We start from the raw sequence: 19,527 nt of genomic DNA, 5'->3' as shown, positions 1-19,527 counted from the left end.
CACTTCCAGGGATGGGGCAGCCACAGCTGCCCTGGGCACCCTCTGCCACGGCCTCAGCACCCTCACATACCTTAAAAAAAGGTGGAATAGCCACATTTGGAGCTGAAGCTCCACCTGAATGACAACAGAGACCTCCTACATGTGACCAGTTTCTCTAACAACAGCAATCATGTCCTCTGTCTGGGATACCTAGTGCAGTGCCTGCTTCAAAACCTGATTTCTCATGAGGCAAACCCTGGATACAGAGTCATTTAATACTGGAGAGTATTGGCCTCATGCTGGAGAGAGGACTAAACATCCTCTGGAATGTAATGTCTGTAACTCTAGATTTTAGCACAGTGACTAAAAACATGATTCAGCACAATTTACAAGGAAAAGAAAAGTGGGGGGAGCAGAAGAGCTGCACAAAGCTGCAGGGGGATCTTCTGGTTAGCTGAGTGCAAATAACAGAAGGAAAAATCATCTGACTTCAAGCTCTGCTTTTAGACTCAACAGTACCCACTGAAGGAAGGATACATTCTAATTTCCTGACTCCAACCTAAGTTACATGTTGTTTTCAGGAGAAGAAAGACAATGTTTATGAGGAAGGTGAAGGAAAGGCCTGGATCTCCCTTGCCAGTCAGCCTTTACAAAAACATGAAGCACAAAGCATGTTATCACAGCTGCAAAAGATTGCTCTTAGGCCAAAAATACTGTATCCCAGCCCAGTGATTCTTAAGAAAAATACTGTAGCCCAGTCCCACTGATGCCTAGGATGAGTCTGAGCACTGCAGAAGCCTCAAAGCACCAAAGAGACTGAGGAGCCCCACAGCAGCACACGGGCTCCTGCAAGGTTCTCCTACAGAAAACCTTCAGATATCTACTTTGCAGTTTCACAAGATAAAATAGATTTATTGGGAATAAGCCTGCCCCAACAAGTAGACTGGGTTTAATGCATCCTCTTGGTCAGAGGGAACTGCCTTCACATCGTGTCCTTATCACCATTAGCAGCAATGCTCCACATCTCAGGAGATGAACACATTTCTGTTGTCATTCCCATTTGATGCTGCACTCCCCATTGTGCCAGCACACATAGTTTGGTTTGTACAAACAAAGTGAGCCAAACCGGGGAGTTTCTGTAAATTTTTCAGCTGGGTTTTCAGCCCAGCCATTCCTTGGCATGAGTCACCAGATGGCTGCAGAAGGAGCTACATCAACCCAAGAGAGAGACTGGAACAGAGTCCAGAATTAGCAGCACTTCAACCAAGTATGAAACCCATCCCACAGCCTGTCTTACAGCCTCAGGGACAATGGGAGAGACTCCCATGGTGGAGACACTTTGCCCTGGTCCCTCAGGAATGCCAGCTGCTGCTTCTGAGGGAGCACTAGCATTCCCTACAAAAGCATCTCCTGGACTTCTATAAGCTGCATAAAACACAGGGCACTTCACCCATCTGCAACTCCAGCTCTGCTAGGTAACAAACTCAGGGGAAAGCAGCCTCCTTTACAATGCCTTAAAGAGCTCTCAAGTGTGTTATGTTTTATTCAAACTTGGGCTCTGAGGCTGGAGAAGGAGGAGGAGGAGAAGAAAGAGATCCTCCTCTGAGTGTCACTTAGGCTGGGGATTGCGTGCAGCGCTCTGCTCTGTGTCACTGCATCCCTTCACCACCCCTGCTTGTTATTCACAGCAGCAGAAAATCTACTGAGGCACTGGCCAGGCCAGTGTGTGGGGAACAAACAACTGCTGGTTTGTTGCACTGCCCTCTGGTTTGAACAGCCAGCCCACCTCACTCCCTGCAGCTGATGTGAGCAGAGAGCTCCCAACAGGTGCTGGAAACAAACCCTGACCTGCGTGACCACTGTGCATCTCCTCACCCAACTGGAGGGACCTAGGCAGGGGTGGGAGCCAACACTCCAGAGGCAGAGCAGTTTTCTTTTGATCTACTGATCAAAATGAGCAGATTTTGGATACCAGAACTGAGTCCCTGAATTTTATTCTGCCTGCAAAAGGAGCTGCTGTAAAGCTGCCACCAAAGCCTGCAGTGCAAACAAGTTAATGACTTAAATTTATTTTCTTTTCACAAAAATAAGTCAAGCTAACATATGTGTGGTGCTGAAGGCAGGGCACATCTCTCCAGCTTCTGTCATTTTTCAGAATAGCTGCACCTTAAAATTCTGACATTTCTGGTGGCAGACAAGTGACATGCTGTTAGTTTTGAGAAGGAAATTAAATTGACTTGATACTCTAAAAGGTCTTTTCCAGCCTTAATGATTTTAAGAACATCACCAAAAACTCTCCTCATTGCATTACCTATTTATACATGATGCAGCAGTTCTGTCTCATTTAGGAGATTCCCACATGACATCAGAAAGCAGGAAGTGTCAACTCCAAAGGAGCAGTTGGGGACTGCAACTGTGACACATGACAAGGCAAACCAGCCTAGGGCTGTGCTGGGGCTGCAATAACACCAGGTTTGCACCATCCCAGGCATCGTTCAGCCACCAAACAATTGCAATGAGGTGATCAAAACCAACTCGTTCCAAAGAGCTGGAACAAAAAGTTTCCAGTGAAAAGATGAAATGTGCTGAAGTCTGTGCAGGGCAGATTCCCAAGCATTCAGCATTAATTTGTTGATGTGGGGAGGAGGAATAAAGGAAGGATGAAAGAGGAAAATACAACAGCCCTTTAATAATCCAGAGCATTATAAGTATGCGCAGCCATCTGGTGCGGTGAACTTCTATAACCCAGCTTTTCGAATGGAAATAGCCAGCCCATTTTCCCTGGACAGGCACTGAGTATTCAGCTGGAATCATGCACTAAAATTACAGCAGCTACAAAAAACAATAAACACAAAGCTTCTCTCTCCAGCCAGGGGCAGCCCTTCTAAGTGCAATGCTTAGAGAATAGCTGTTAAAATGGGGTAATACCACATTGCAGCTTGGATCGCTTTACGTCTCTTAAAAATGTGTCAGCAAGTTACAGCTGCACGCAGGGGACTTTAACCACTACCTTGGCTGAAAAATTGTCTGTTAGGGAAGCTCAGGGTTAAGGACCTGGACTTGGAAGGATGCAGGTGAAAAGATGAGATCACCAAGTGTACAGTGCTGGAGATTGCCATGAAAATGGAATGAGTCAAACATTTCCAAAGGTACTGCTACAGCACCAGCAATACTCACAGTAGTATTTGCAGTAACTAAACTGGAAAACACCTTCCCCAGACTGGTCCTAACATCTGGGTATCCTGACATCTTCAGTGCTTTTACTATGAAAAAACTCAAATTTGAGCTGAATGATGTTCTCTCACTCTGAACTATTACCTTAAGAGAGTATTGGCTGTGAACTGGAGCTGAAGTCAATACGTGTTTCTTCGTACAAATTCACAGTAAGAATTTAATTAAGAAATGGCAGTTCCTGACAGGGAGGAAAGATCTTCCCCAGGGAGGAAGAATATCTTTCATCACACTGATTAGAGCAGTGGTGGGGGATGAACAGATAAGCTTATAACCTCCCACACAACCCCTCCTGCAAGCTCCAAGCTGTCGGTGCACAAGCCCCGGGCGCTTACGAGGGAATGAACAAGGGGGAGTAAATCCTAAGACAGTCTTAGCTGCTACTCCAAGCCTGCCCTGCTCCCCAGCTGGCACCAGCTCTCCTCTGCTGCTCTGGACAGCTCCTTTAACCTCCTAGAGCACACACATGTGTCACAGAATCATAAAATATCCTGAGCTGGAAGGGACCCACAAGGACCAAGATGAGGAGCAGTGCTGCAAACACAGCAATGTCCAAGCCCCAGCTGCCCCCCTGTCTGCCTTGACTCTCCTTTCTTCCTTATAGGCACTCTTTCAGTTTTAACCAGAATCCAACCTGTCACAGTTTCAGAGGAGGTGAAATGATGCCTCTTTCATCTCAGCATTTCCTGAAAGCCCAGGTTTAGTGCTTCCCAAGCCAGGCCATGTGGCCCAATGCCATTGCTGGCTTTCTCTCAGAAAGCACTGTTTTGGGTAGGCAAGGTGGATGTAAGCCATTTTAAAATAAACAAAACATCAGGAGACACTCTAAGTAGGCTTGCTAGGTTTTCCACAATTCAGTCCCGGGTCACTGGTTTATAATTGCTCTTCCTGTCACTATTTGGGACATTTTTGTTAGAATTCAGAGCAGGATAACTGTTCTAGATCCCATTTTCCAACACATTTCTCTGTATTTTCTTCTCAAATTTCTTTCAGCATCCCAGCTATTCAGCGATGGAGACAGAGATCCTGCTGAAAAGCAAAGTATGTCACTGCCACTGCACCAAACTGCACATACACAGGAAGGAAAAAGGACAAACCAAAAATCCCTAATGTAACACATTCCTAATTCTGCAGCCATAATCTTATACCAATGTGATCTTTTCCCCTGTTAAAATCCTACCCTGTTCTCACCTACATTGTTGGGGTATTTCTCTTTCCAAAAGAAGATTAAACCATTTCAGTTTTCCATGTGGAATCATACTACCTACTGTGGAGCCTGGCCATCCCCAGGTTCAAAAACACTGGAGAAGATCCAGGTGAGAACTTCCAAGATAGCCAAGGGGTCCTTGACACAAGGTCTGTAAGGAGGGGTCAAAGGAGCTGGACTTGTTTAGTCTGGCAAAGAGAAGTCTAAGGGCAATCTAATGGCATTTATTTAAAATGCTACCACATTTATTTAAAAGTAGTTCCAAGGATTACAGAGCCACACAACGGGTCCAAAGAAGGGGCAACAGGGAGAAGCTGTGCCTTGGAAGGTCTGTGTCAGGAAATAGCAGGGGAAGGGTGGTGCAGCCCTGGAAAAGGTCACTGGGGAGGTGGAGGATCTTCATCCCTGAAGCCCTTCAAGACTCAGGAAGACAAAGTCAAGCCAGCATGACCTAGTGCTGGCAACACTCCTGTCTCAAGCTGAATGGGATTAGAGCTCTCCAGAGGTCTCTTGTAACCAAGGTTTCTATTTTTCAAGTGCTTCTCCCCTCCCTGCTCCCATCCAGCACTGTCATATCTCCTCCAGAGCAGCAGCACATCCCTCCTCCCAGCACACATCCCTGCCCAGGCTCCATCCCACATGCTCAACAGGGTCAAGTGTGCCCTGAATGCTTCAGAAATAAACATGTGCTGATCAGCTTCAGGTGAATTTGGGCTGATATTCAATTACCTTTCCTGCAGAAAGGATGTGCTTTAGTTGTCTCTCCTACTGAGCCACAGACTTTATAAAATTCATAGCAACTTTAAAATCTTCACATTTCCCAAACTGGGTTGACACTGACCTTGGTATTTAAATAGTGAATTCCAGAAGACTGAAAGACAGACAGCACAGTTCCATAAACTTTGCTTCTTTGGGAAATCAGGGTGAAGGCAGGGCTGCAACAGACACCCAAGGATCATCCAATCCATCCCATGGTGCTCCCAAGCATCCACCAGAGATGCATCACTCCTGACAGATGACTGCCTCACTTGTTCCACAAGACAGCTTCAGAAATCCTCTGGGTAAACATTTTTTGGAGTGGGAGACACAAGTTTTGTAGAAATTTCAGTGTGAATCTTTCTAAGTGCCATTTAAGACTCTTGTTTGACATAATCTGGAAAAAAGATTATTCCTCTTCCTCTTTGAAGCAGCCTTTTACATATTTGCAAACTGCTATGACAACATGTTCCCCAGGCCAAACAGCCAAAAATGTTTTAGTCTTCCAGAGACTGTGGTTTCTTGACTCACAATTGTTTTTGTTGATCTCCTGTCAAGTCTCTCTGCTTGGCCTGTGGTGTTTTTGAAGTCTGCTGCCCAGAAGTGTCAGAGCTTCAGCTTGGCACCTGCAGCAGCCACCAAACACAGCAGGATCAGAGCACACGCTGCCTTTCTGCTCAGACACCTCAGTACCTTCACCTTTTCCCACAAGTATCACACTGCTCTCACACAATAGTTTGTGATTCATAGACACTTCCTTTTCTGAGAAGCCAACACCTCCTAATTTTCTGTTCTTCATCTATTTTTGTGCACTAACTTACTCTTACTTTAAAAAAAACACCTGCTACTGAATGGCTCAAATTTGACAGGACTATCTGGAACTCAATGCCCTTTGCAGACCTTCCAATTCAATGTAATCTACAAATATAATGAACATACCTGCATGTCCCTCAGCTGGGTTGGTCATTAACCCCCAAATACCTCTGCACCTTCAGCCACCTCTAGAGAACCACCATCACTACCATGTTCCACTTTGTTGATGAGCCACCAGTAAGTAAAGGTCACTTTTAACCCACCAGGTTTGGGGAAACACAAGATTTGGTCCCCAGGCTCTCCCTGCTTCACAGTTCATTTCCAAAAAGGAAGTTGACAGAGACCATGGAACACTTTCATGAATTGGCTGAAGATCTCTTCAATGTCAGATCCATCCTTGCCAAGCTCCAATGCCAAACACTGGAGGTATGGGAACTCCTGTAACTTTGGAAAAGGACTTTACCATTAAATTATTTTACATTCTCAGCCAAGTGTCAAGTTTTCCTTAGTTTTACAATATCAGCCTCTCAAGCAAAATGGTAGCTGAAGAATGCCACCAAGAATTCCTGAAGTTTATAAAGCTAAAAGCAAATTAAAAAAATATGAAGGACAAAGTGTAGAGAGGTATAAACTGTAACCCAGGCACCCCCATCAGCACTGATAAATCAGTATATCAAGTCTTGAGTCACCCCAGCTGTAAAGAGAAACCTTTTCACATGTGAGCCACATAATCATTCTCAATATCATCAGATTATTAAAAAGGTCCTTAGAAATTACTCTTCAGACACAGACAAAGGTAGGAAACACACAAATACTTTTATCAGATAGCACAATTCTCCCTTTTGTGAGACATCAAACCAGGCTCTTTGGTTAATCACCAGGGAGTGCCTGAAGCAGTGGTGCACTGGATGTGTAGGGAGGGCCATGATGATGAAGTTCACAAGCTGCAGACACACAGCCAGGCACACACCAGCACTTTGGGGAACCCTGCAGGAACAGCAGGCATCTCTTAACAGCCTCCTCCAGAACGTTCTGCCTCTCCTTGACTTGTGTGAACGGCTCCCATGTCACCAATCAGCACTAATCTGGTGCATTAGTAAAAGCTCAGTTTTCAGGAAAATCTATAAAAACATCCATTTGGAATAACAAAGGCATTAGAAAACATGCCTGGTTTTTCTACCTTGTCACTCACTTGGGGCAGCAGGGGGGCAAAGCAGGGGGTGGGTGAGCTGGAGAGAGGAGGAGCAGCTCATGCTCCAAACCAGGGAACTCGGATGCACCACTGCCAGTCTGAACCACCCCTTCCAGCCCCAAACAAATAATCCAGCTCCCTCTGCCTACAGCCTCAGCTCTGCAACTGCAATCTTGTCAGGTGTAGGGATTTCAAGGATTAGGTAAAGAGACTGCCAAGAAAACCCCTGGGTTTAGGAAGCACCTTTGCAGCCCTCTGGCCCAACATGAACAGGAATTCCCCAAAACAGTTTCTGCAGTTGAAAAGAGATGTCAACAATATTAAAACCTTGATTTCCTACTATGCCAAGCACACTGCTTAACTCCTCCTTCCTCACATCCCAGGGCAGGAGCACACTGCAAATGCTAGGGAAGTCCCAAATTTGGGTCAGAGCAAATTTGAAACACCTTCCAACGCCAGATTGTTCCAAATATATCAGGTTCAATTGCCTCTCTCCAAGGCAGGGTCAATTACAGGCCACACAGTGATTTGCAGCAAGGTACATGTTCACAGCCCTTCCCCACAGAGCTCAGTTTTGATTAAACAAAAGTGGCTTTTAATCTGCAGCAGGGGCAGCAGCTGGAACCACAGCCAGGTGCCAGCTCTGCAAAACCTCAAAGCCTCAGCCTGGGGCTCAGAACAGTTAGGAAGATGCTGTAATTTCCTCCAGAGTGCAGCACTTTTATTGCTCCCCCCTGAAAGTTCACTTTAAAAATGTTTTATAGGTGCCAGCCAGTCCTCCTTGGGCCCCCAGATGCTGTCCTGGTGTTGTACTTGCATACAGCCATCTGGGGCCTCAGGTCCTCAGCAGAGCAGGTCCAGGAAATCCAGCTGAAGCAGTGCAAGGTGTCACCCCAACCTGTGATAAACTCCCACGTGTGCCACAGCAAGGAGAGAACCAGGGGAGTGCTCACACCCTGCTCAAGGGCTGCACCTGGCTCAAGCCCAGCACCACCAGCAGCTGGACTGCCAACACAGCCTCCAAACCCTGGGTAACCAAGGGAAGGCAGGAGGGGACAGCTGCTGTATTTGAGGACAGGTTTCCTGCAGGTCACAGCTCTTCCCACTGCAGAATTAACACATATTCTCACTCTCTTGGTAGTAAGTGAATTAGCATGCAACAACATGTCTTCCCTCAAAATACACCTCCCCTAAGTATCAGAAAAAACAACACATCTGAGCCACAGCTGGAAAACCAAGGATTCAATCAGTCAAAGGTAAAAGAGGAAATGGCCTAGGCTATGTTTAGGCAAATGTAAAGGAGTCAAAGACACCAATGGTAGCTGATAGTTCAAATCCTTCCTGTTAATAATGTGTATTCTGTACAGAGGCAGCTTAATATTCTTTTTCTACCCTACCAAGGTCCCTTTATCCCTACATCCCTAATTCTGCAGAAATACTATTCCACCATTAACAGGATTTTATAGGGCCTCCAGATGAAGGAATGAAAATATATGTCAAACCACAGCACTGTTGTAAATCCCTTCCCCCCAGATGTGGCTCTTGCCTTCCTCCATCCTTATATTACATGAAATACGTTGTGCACCACTTCCTCAAACTCAGTCTTTCACCCCAAAAATCTTAACCAAAATGCTCAGCTGCTGTCCCTCACTCAGCCTTGAGCCTGCAGGTACTACTGGCATAGACAGCAGTCCTAAGGAAAAAGGGCTGTGAATGAAATCACTGGGAAAAACCCACATTCCTCTTCCCCACGGAGATTCCTTCCCTGCTTTCTTTGTTTCTAGAGGCTCTGAGGCTTAGACAGAGTTTCCACCCTGTCCTGATGACATGCACAATTCTGTGAAATACAAACTGTTAACACTGAGTGCTGCAGACTGCAGCAGTATGGAAATGGCAGATGTAGGCAGAGAAAATGACCCCTCTCCTTGCTTACCCTGCCCTAGCACAGGGGGTTCTCTCCACTGTTGTGTTGCAACATAAGCTGAAGTACATGGTAAAGAGGCAAAAGGAGAGATTTTGTAAAAGGTCCTTGTGACACCAATTCTGTTGGAGGAAAAAAACTTCAAAAAGAATCTTAAGATGCAGCCAGAGCAAGGGGGACTTGATTTTCAAATGCATGCATTGGTTTCAAAGCCCTTTCACTGGAAAAGGTGTTTATCTACCTGTAAATAAAGTGCTTACCAATGCAGCATGCTGAGTTTTTGCAAGAGCATGGTCACTGATCCATGCAGGAGGAGGCAGGATTTCCCAGGTTTTAATTGAGGTTATCACATTTCCAAAGATGTCCCTCCCTGCAGAGGCAGAGATCCGGACAAACACTTCAGCCCTTGGAGCTGGAGTGACACAAACACACCTACCCTCCCAGCCACTGAGCTGGTGCATTAAAAGAAAAGAAAGAGCAGAAGCCAAGAGAAGTCCATGTATTGGGCTGGCTTCAGTGTTCTGTGCCTGGCTTGGAGAGGAGCTTTCATCCTGTTCAAGTGCTCCAGCTCTTCAAAGCAGAGCAGAGTGCCCTTTTCAGCAGAGCCCTGCGACTGCAGCTCGCCAACACTCTTGTTGTTCTACTTCAAAATCACCGCTTTCACACAGCCATGTGAAATGCAAAAGCACATTCCTCTGTAAATTGATGGGGTTTTACTTCTTCCAAGCAAAGGGCTCAACAATTTATATAAAAAACAATTCTTCCCTACACGGGGAAAAAAAGCCAGCTCTAGTTTTTAGGGGAAAAAAAGCCTGCATTACTCTAAGAACAGGACTATTGTAAAACACTTCTACCATCTAATGTGGCTCACAGGAACAAACAGCAGCTGCTCTAAGTAAAAAGCTCTTTTAGCCCCCAAGAAGGCTAAAACATGGTCCCAGAGACTTATATGCTCACACCAGTAAGCACTGCAAATGTGGTTTAAAATCCTGCCTTCAGCTGCCCCATCCTTGTTTTCTTTGTTACACTATATTCAACAGCTTGGGCCACTCAAACTCCAGGGGAAAGAATGGAAAATTGGCCACCCTGCTGCTTTGAAATCTCTCCTCTCTTCTGGCACTGACATCAGAGGCCAAGGTGGTTACTGCCCTGCAAAAGCATCTAATGGGTCTAAAGACCATCTTGGCACAGCCATGGAGGGCCACACCAAGTGGGGACCCCACAAGGGAGGGGTCCTGCTGAGGCACTGAGCCAAGCAGAACTTCCACAACAATCAGGTGGCTTTGCACTGAGCTCCTCTTGGAGCAAAGAACAGCTCTACACTTTGCAAAGGTAAATCTGCAATAAAGGGGGGCACCTACCAGCTTCTCTGGCCTCTTGTACTTACAGGACTTTATCTACTGTACTAAAAAATTATATAAGACCAAGGGAGCATTAGAGGGCACTGGTGCTTCTCTGATCCTGGCTATATTTTAAACTAGCTGTGAATGTTTTCCCAAAGACATACTCCAGCCCAAATTCAGGGAAGCCAGTCTGCCTTACTGACCACCTTAAACAGATGTGCTGCAATAAGATCACCAGAGTTTTCCCTTTTTCAGGGAAAGCCAGCCAGACCTGCCACAACATCACTGCAAAACTTATTGCATTGCAAAACCTCATCCAAAGTTTCAGAATGCTTGTCCTATACTGACTGAATTCTCCTGAAGGTGATAAGGATTATGGAGAGATTTTCTCTGATATGCAAGTAAACTTTTTTTCCCTCATAGAAAACCAGTTTCTACAATAAAATACAAGTATGCAGAACAGAAAGTTGAGTTGCCACTACACACTTCCATCTGCAACTTTTAGGGGGAGGAGGTTACCAAGAATAATTACAGTTTCTCTTTGTTGTTTGTGCCTTTTTTATATTAAGCTTGTCATTTGATAGGAAATCCAACCACAGTCATCATAATTCATAATGCAATGACTGATCAGTCCCTCTGGGGTGGGATGGGCAATTCAGCAACCAGCTCCCAGCTGAGTCAGAAACAGTCTGGTTTCAAGTTCTACCCCTTCTCTCTCAAAACGTTGAATAAATGCAGGAAATTAATACTGAAATTTGACAAGCCTGTCACCTGTCTCCTCCACTATGTGTCACAAGGGATTTGAGGGATTACAAGTCCTCCACAGCCTTTTAAGCAGCCCCCACAAGGAGGACAATTACGAGGACACTTTGGAAATGCTCTGCAGGCGTGCTTGGGTAAGGACTCATCCTGTGAGCACGCATCAGCTGCCTTGGAATGGCTTTATTTTTATCTTGTTTTCTGCCAGGTAGCACAGGTAGTTTGTTTGCTAATGCACTGCCTGCACTCTCTGTGCTTCATGCTTCTGCTATTAGCTGCAGGCAAGAAAAACTGCTTGGGGAGAAAGTGGTTTATCTTTTTACTCACAAAGGCTGAGTTGTTATGGGAACACCATTCATGCTACTCATCCAGAGTAACTTGGTTTTCCTGTAACTAAGGGCATTCTTCCAGCATGAATCCATCCATACAGGATCTGCAGAGCTTACTCAACACCTGCATTTAACTTGGTGCTTTAAACTCCAAGTTAGGGCAGAAGATCATTAAGATTCTGAATGCTCAAGGAGAGAAAAGTAGAAATGCAATTCACACACAATTTGCAAGTCAGGCTTCTCCTCTGACCTTTGGTCATTCTCTCCTTCTATGTGCCTTCCATAATTTGTCCAGTTGCTCTTCAAACTCAGGTAAACTTGCAAGGTCCACAGCCCTTGTTTTCACCCTGTGAATAGCCTGTACCATCAGGGACTCTGCAGGTTTGTTAGGGAACTTCCTCCTGCTGGCTTTTAGGCAGAAGGCAACAGCCCCTTCAATCTTCACTGGTTTTGTCCCTCCCTATGGAACTGACCACGAATTTCACATCTGTGCTTATCAGGAAACTCCTGATCCATGTGAAGGCCACTGTCACCATACGGCTGCAAAGCTCCTTCAAGAGATTTTGGTGAGGATTTCTACCAAAAACCACTGGAAAATCTAAGCCACACAAAACCAGTTCATCTCTCCACAGGCTGCTAAGTCTCTTGCAGAGCTCCTGCAGACTTGCAATGCCCAACTTCATTCATTCATATATCAAGCATGTCTCTGCTATCAATGCATCCACTAGCACCATAATTTAGAACAAGCTTTTTTGGTTATTTGATTAAGCCATGTTCCCACAGCAGCACACACCAACCTCACCCACTGTGAGCATACCACAAAAAGCTGATTCTGTTCTATGAATAGGAGAACAGCCCATGAGAGAAATGGTATGTCCAGATCAGATATCAAAATCAGAACAATCCATACACCTTAGCTAAGTTTCCCAATTTAACCATAGCATACATTATCTTCCACTTATTCCATCGATTTTCCCAGGTGTGTAAAGTAACATAAAAGTATTGGTATTCAACAGAAGGAGAAGCTTTGAAAAAGAATCAGAGCAAGCCTGTCCCAGCAGGATAATGATGGTCCAATCTTCAATTCTGCACTTGCAAATTCAAAGGAAACTAAGAATGAAATTCCAGCTTTATTCCTCAGTCAACTTTTTAAGCTACAAAGAGCTCCCAAAAATCAGTTTTAACTCCAAGATTTCAATTAAAAATTAAATGAAATCATTATGTCCAAACATTCTTTTTAGTAAGTTCTAACAAAACAAGTGAAAAAGAATAATTCTGCAGCAGGCTACATTCAAAGCAGTGTCAATAGCTCACCTAACCCTTACTCAGGATGCTCAGGAAAAAAAAAAGCACACCAGTTACAAAGCCAGCTGTCCTTCCTTCCTCATCCTAGCCATTACCAGAAGCAGTTCAAAAAGTAGAGGAGATATAAGAGATAATCAGAGCAGTGATGTCAGCAGTACCTGAATAACCTATTGTGGGAGACCTCTCCTACTGATCTGCTAATGGCCTCTTCAAACAGACCTCACACTCCAGGAACAGCAGCCGGGGTAACAGGGTCCCAGCCAGAAAGCAATTACATTAGCTGCACTAGAGATCACTTGTTTTTCCAAGAAAATGGAGCTGCTTCTCAGGTCAGCATGCATCTTGGCTTTTGTTCCTCTTTCAATACAGCTTTGTCCTCTGTGCCCAGGTTTTGGGGTCAGACTTTTCAAAAAGCACCGAGACTCAGGGCACTGCTGCTGCCTGCCACGGTACAGCCTGAAGACAGCTCCCTCCTTCCCCACTGGGACTTGCCTGAGCCACACAGCTCAAGCTGTCAGCTCTGCAGTTCACAGGCTTCTTTCAATATTTCCTCTTCTGTTTCAGATCCTCAACCTTCAGATTACAGAGAAGAAAAGCAGTTGCTCCCAGGAAACCTCTGCTCCTGCATCCATCCAAGACAGATGCTGTTGGTAATGTACGCGAGTATTCTGCCCACTCCTACTCCAAAGAAATCAGGACTTGGCTCCTGCCATTCCCATTAGTCTGACAAACTTATCAATAACCTCATTTCTGACACCTCCCCACTTCCTCCAGTGTAACACAAAGAAAGAAGAAGCATTGTCTGTGAACACCAAAAACTCGGAAGCATTTAAAAACCCAGAGTGCTGGCAAGACTGTGGGAAACACAACAGACACCCTTAAACCTCTGGCTCTGACACCTTTAAACCTCTGGCTCACTTTGTCTTCTCCTAGAAATTATTCACAAAATGAGCAGCCTCTTTACTGCACCTCCTGCCAATACCTGCCTACACTCAAGCACCGTGCAATTTAGGGGCATAGGCTTAATTACACTGGTAAATTAAAGCATCCATTTTCCCTGGCTCTAGAGGAACACAAAGCACCCAGGCAACAGATACAGGCTGCTGGCTGACACATATTTGCTTTCCAAGCAGTAAAGCATCGACAGCTTTCCAAAATAACCACTCATGTCACACACAGTATCCATAACAGCCTCCTAAAGTGTGCAATTTGTGGTGGCATAACAAGTAAAATGCCTCAGGCTTGTGCATTGACACTTTCAAAATAGAGAGCTTAATGCTTTCTCTGTGGCACATTGCTACCTCTGCATACAACCAACAAGGCCTCAGTGGCCTAGTTGCAATTCACAATATTTCTCAAAACCAATCTGTTCTGGTACAAGGACCAGTGGACATCAAAGCAAATTACCCCAGGGAACCTTCAAAACACTCAATTCACTCTCTCCAGATTGCCTATGGCTGCACTGAGCTTGATCAGACCCCCTTCAAATGTTAATTTTTTTTTGGAGGAAAGGCCCTAGTCCGTTCACTCATTCTTCAACAGAAGCCAGGCCATGCCTTTGGTTATTCACACTGCCTTTCTACACAAGACTTTCAGCTCTGTATTTTTATCCAGAGAACACAGACCTGCCCTCAATAGTCAAGGGCACGGCATGGCAAGGACATGACAATAGCAACACTCATTCCTAGTATCAACAGGGTTCTGATCAGAAGTGTGAAGATGTTACTTACAAGTGTTTACTTCAAATTGTTTCTTCTGAAGAGCAAGAAGCACCTTCAGGCCCCACTATCATTTACAGAATTCCTAAAAATTATCCCCCAAGACTCTTCTGTCCATACTTACCCATGAAAACTATCCTTCAATCCTCCATTTTCTCATATACCAAGCTCAGGAAGCAATGCAGATCAATTTCTGAAATAACCCCATCTCCAGATGGAAGAAGTAAGTGCCCCTTGCCTGCCATAACCTTTCAGCAAAGCTATTTTCCATACTACACTTGGATTTGTGTCAGGAATCAGACTAGTGATACATGTGCCACATTTCAAACACCCTGGCACAAGTTTCAACTGCAAAGCCTCTAACAGCAGCTAGAAACCCACAAGCATCCCAGTTCTGTTCTACACCAAGTTTCCTCTTTCTGTGCACACATTTTTTTAAAGGAGCTCGCAATGCTGCACTGGGAGCAGACAGAACAAAGGAAAGGATTTTAAAAGCCAGAATCACAGATTAATTTACCCCTGGTAATGTTACCACCTACAAGACAACCAGCTTTTGGTCATCACAGAGACACATCTTGGGAGAGCTGAGACAAAGCAGAAGTTTTCCAGAGTAGAAATCCATTTTGATTTAAGTGAAATGTACATCTTTGAGTTAAGTCTGTAGTTTGAAAACATAGCTGTTTAGTCTGACTGCCTGCTCTCATAAAAAGCCTATACTGGGAGAAACTGCTTCAGCTGAAGGACAGAAATAAGGGAGGCAGACAGAGAAACAGAGACTGCTACAAGAGCAGGTCAATCTGACTTAAGAATTCTTTCTGATAAAAAATTAGTGGAAATCTGTAAAAATGAATATGTATGAACCTATTATAGAAATCTGTAAAAATGAATATGTATGAACCTATTGTGAAATTGCATGCATATGGCTTTGAGAGGGGGATAAAAAAAGACCTAGAGGTCCCAGAAGTACACATGTCTTTTAAAGAGAGTAATCTCCACATGCATCCAGCGCTGTCATAAACGTACAACTTTCACAAAGTTATGGAGTTTGTTTGCTTCCACAAAACAGAGCTTCTTGCCTGACTGCCCCCAGCACACTCACCTCGCCTGAGTAACTGTACTTCCCCTTCAGGATCTGCCGGTACAGGCGGGTGCGGTTGTCGTCCTCGAAGGGCATGGTGCCGCTGAGGAGGATGTAGGAGATGACCCCCAGCGCCCACATGTCCACCGAGTTCGTGTAGGGCTTCCTGACCAGGATCTCGGGGGCGATGTACTCGGGGGTGCCACACGTGGTTTTCATCAGGCAGTCGTCCCCCTTCTTGCGCGCGCTGGCCAGCCCGAAGTCGGTGATCATGATCTTGGAGTCGGTGCCCGGGTGGTAGTAGAGCAGGTTCTCGGGCTTCAGGTCGCGGTGGGTGATGCCCAGCGTGTGCAGGTACCTCACTCCGTCCAGCACCATCTGCAGCACGCGCGTGGCGTCCCGCTCGGTGAAGGAGCCCTTGGCGATGATGCGGTCGAAGAGCTCTCCGCCAGTGGCCAGCTCCATGACCATGTACACGCGGTCCTGCGTCTCGAAGACCTCGATGAGCTGGATGATGTTGGTGTGGCGCACGCGGCGCAGCACGCTCAGCTCCGACTCGCACACCTCGCGCCCCTCGCGGTACTTGGTCTCGATCATCTTGATGGCGTAGGGCTGCTTGGTGGCCTTGTGCTCCACGCGCACCACGCGGCTGAAGCTGCCCCTGCCGATCAGCGCTTTGATGTCGTACTTGGCCGTCACGCGCGGGTCGAACTTGGCGCGGTACTTGGCCACTTTGTTCTTGCGGGGCTCGGGCTGCTGGGCGGGCAGGGCGCTCCCGGGAGAGGGGTTGGTGTGGTGGGGAGGGGAGGGAGAGCCAGCTTTGATGACAGCCCCGCAGTCATCTTTGATGAAATGCTTGTAGATGTCACTGTGGCCCGTGTAAGGTTCCACTTTTTTAACCAGGTCTAGCTGCACATCCTTGGGGGGCTCGGGAAGCACTTTGCTGGTCCCACAGCCCATCACTGACTGGTGTTAATTCCCTATCAAGGCATGTTCCCAGGGGAGCACCAGCAGCAACCACATCCGGGGTGATTCCCACATTTGTATCTTAGAAAAAGAATGAGAAGAAACAAATAAAGAGGAATCAAGGTAGTAAAGATTTTTCCCTCCATTTGAATCAAAACAATAGGGCCATGCTACCACAAACTGAGAATATGGGATTTTCACTTCTCTCTGCGACAGAACATGCACAGTGCTCTGCTGCTTTCATCATGAGTGAGTGAAGGTAGTGCCTACAAACACCCAATCATGGTCAGAACAGATGTGTCCATGGAAATCACACAGTATCTCTCTTTATTTGGGATCATTTGTTTTCTGCTCCCTGCTGAGCCCTGAATCAGCCACAGAGCAGTGGAGGCTGCACAAGACTTCTGGAGGTCTTTCTGTCCAGACACAATTGCTTAACAAAAATCAAATAAAGTTAAAAAGTCAAGAATTTTCTTTAGTTTTGTTAGATCTGCTCAACTTTCTCAGTCAGCAGCCAATCCAAACCCAGTAACTCTGAGTTTGCTCACCAGAAGTACCTCAGCAACTTGTACACTTAACCCATCTTCACAAGATTCTATTTATATTGAATTTGTACACTGTCTTAAACCTCTCATTACTTTGCTGCAGGGGATCAATGGAACAGCAGAAGAGGCAGGAATATGGAGCCAGAGGCACACTGGCTTTAAGGTGCAGCCCCTGCTAAAAGGGAGATGTGCACTTGCCCAGAGCAGCTTTTAGTCAGCAAGTCCTCCAAACCCTGAAAAATCAAGGTGGGTTTTCACATCTTTCAACAATCTCAGTTTTGCTTTATTTTACATCTTTAGGCACAAAGCTGCACCTCTGGCCTTGCACTGGAGCTACCTGTAAGAAGTGGAATTCCTCCCAGCTGTTCCAGACTAGGAGCTCTTGCTCATCCCAACAAAACCAAACCAGCTGCACTTGGGGCGAGTCTTTATGTGCTGATTAAAACAATATGACTGGTCAGGAGATGGGGAAGCCACCTGTGGCTCTGGCAGTCACTGGGCGCTTCCACATTTGCCTTTTTTGACTCAGAGCCCATCAACATGTGCCTGAACCTTCACAGGAGGCTATAGAAACCCACTAGCCTTGAAAATGTGATTTTAGGTCTTACCATCACCAGGTGTATCTCCACTCAAGCACCACCTCTCCAAGCAACTGCTCAGCATGAACAGCAGAAAAGGAAGCCCAGCCTGTCTTCCATGGGGAGAAGGAAGTGGAGAAATAAGAAATGTTTTAAAGGGACAACTGGAAGAAGTTGAGACTCTTCATCCAACCTGGAAAGAAAACCAGGCTTTAGTTAAGATTCAGTTTTATAATCAAACATCATCAAAGTAACTTCTCAAGGGAGAAGTTCCCTCCTGGCAGCACCCTGAGGTCAAACAACCCAGCCATGCCTGTAGTAGGGTGCAGGCAGCAGAAATAAAAACCAACTTCACAGAAAGCTTAGCTGACTTCCAGCAAGCACTGCCCTGGAGGTGGGGTTTCATTCAGATTAAAGCATCATGATAAAAAGAGCTCTGGCTAGTCCTGAATAATGCCTCCCATGGACAGCTTTCCCAGCATTATTGAACCTTAAAGCATTTTAAGTTAACAGAGAAATGGAATGAGAGCATCCATAAACAAGATTGTTACAGAGTAATTCAACATGTAGAGAAGGACTTGTGTAAAACATCCCAACCACAACTAAAACCAAACAGAAGAATGAATCACTTGAAAATATAATCTATAAATCCACTCATGGCATTAACAGATCTGGCAGCAACTCCAGCATGTCAGTACATGCTGACACTTGAGTGTTCCAGTGAAGGTTACAAAACCAGAGCCAGCAACAAAATGCTTAACTTCCATCAGTGCAGGACATACTCCTGTGCAGTAACCACCGAGAACGTGGGGAAAGGAACTAAGGTAAATTACTAGCATTGCAAGCTCTCCGAGTGGGAAATTACATACTTGGCAGGTGGCAAACTATCTGAGCCGCAGGAATGGGTGGGAAGGAACACGGGATTTATGGTTCTCCCCTCGGACATTGAGCTCCTCGCCTGCCGTGTCACTAACGCATCTCGAGCGTGCCTCTCACTGCCGGGCAGAACCTGGCACGCCCACTGCGAGCTCCTGGTGCATTTCGGAGGGGAAACCCGGGGCTGGGGCTGCTGCCGGAGGCAGGGCCAGAATCAGCCAAACCAGCCGGGATTTCAAACCCGTTTGTTTCCACAATTCATCCCAGCCCAGCCCGCTTGTGGCTATACTGGAAAGGGGACCCAGGGCCGGGCCGGTGCCGGGAGCTCCTCCCGCGGCAGGTTCAGCTCCAGCCTGGGAAGCACCGGGCCCGTCCCGCTGAGGGGACACCGGGAGCCGCCAGGGCTCCCTCCCCGGCCCGCCCGGCCCCGCGGCCCAGTGCTCCAGGCAGCGGCAGGGTTGAGACACCGGGGCCCGCCGCGCCCGCGCTTCCCAGGCCGCACCACCGCCGTCCCGGAGTGAGAGAGAGGGGGAAAGGGAGGGGAGCCGGGACCGGAGCCGGTGCCGGGCCGGGCGGTCCCGGGGGCACCGATCCCGGACTCACCTCGGCCCACTCCGGCCGCGGCGCGGCACCGCCTCCTGACGTCATCACCGCGCGCCGGGGACGCCCCAGGGGCGGGGACACAGCGCTCGGCTATTGGCGGAGGGGGCGGGGGGCGGGGCCGAGGCGCGGGGAGGGCGGGGGCGCTTTACCGCCCCCTGCCGGGGCCGCCCTGGACCGCCCGCGGCCCCACGAGTGTGAGGGGCTGAGGGGCTCCGGGGGCGTGAGGGGCTCCGGGCCTCACAGCAGTCCCTGGGGCCCCTGAGCTCCGCCTGAGACCCCTCAGAGCTCTGGGACCCCTCAGCCCCAGGACCCCTCAGCCCCACGGGCC

The 19,527-nt window shown here is 46.9% G+C and overlaps 1 protein-coding gene across 2 annotated transcripts in view; it reads right to left on the bottom strand.

Annotated features, from left to right (window-relative positions):
- Positions 1–19,255, bottom strand: part of PSKH1 (protein serine kinase H1) — a 34,763-nt gene extending 15,508 nt beyond the window's left edge. The window contains exons 1-3 of one of the 2 annotated variants that reach the window (XM_064723571.1): positions 19,200–19,255; positions 17,751–17,913; positions 15,653–16,678 (exon numbers count right to left, since the gene is read on the bottom strand). In XM_064723571.1, the coding sequence (XP_064579641.1) occupies positions 15,653–16,591 (939 nt within the window). In that variant the 5' untranslated portion in view covers positions 16,592–16,678; positions 17,751–17,913; positions 19,200–19,255. Of the gene's footprint in view, positions 1–15,652; positions 16,679–17,750; positions 17,914–18,589; positions 19,154–19,199 lie in introns of those variants that run through there. The other variant, XM_064723572.1, reaches the window with a different exon arrangement.
- Between the last annotated feature and the right edge of the window lie 272 nt (positions 19,256–19,527).

Source organism: Zonotrichia leucophrys, chromosome 11 (genome assembly GCF_028769735.1).
Source record: "Zonotrichia leucophrys gambelii isolate GWCS_2022_RI chromosome 11, RI_Zleu_2.0, whole genome shotgun sequence".
NCBI classification, from domain to species: domain Eukaryota; kingdom Metazoa; phylum Chordata; class Aves; order Passeriformes; family Passerellidae; genus Zonotrichia; species Zonotrichia leucophrys.
Note: the sequence above shows the minus strand (reverse complement) of the source record. Positions and strands in the feature narration are given on the sequence as shown.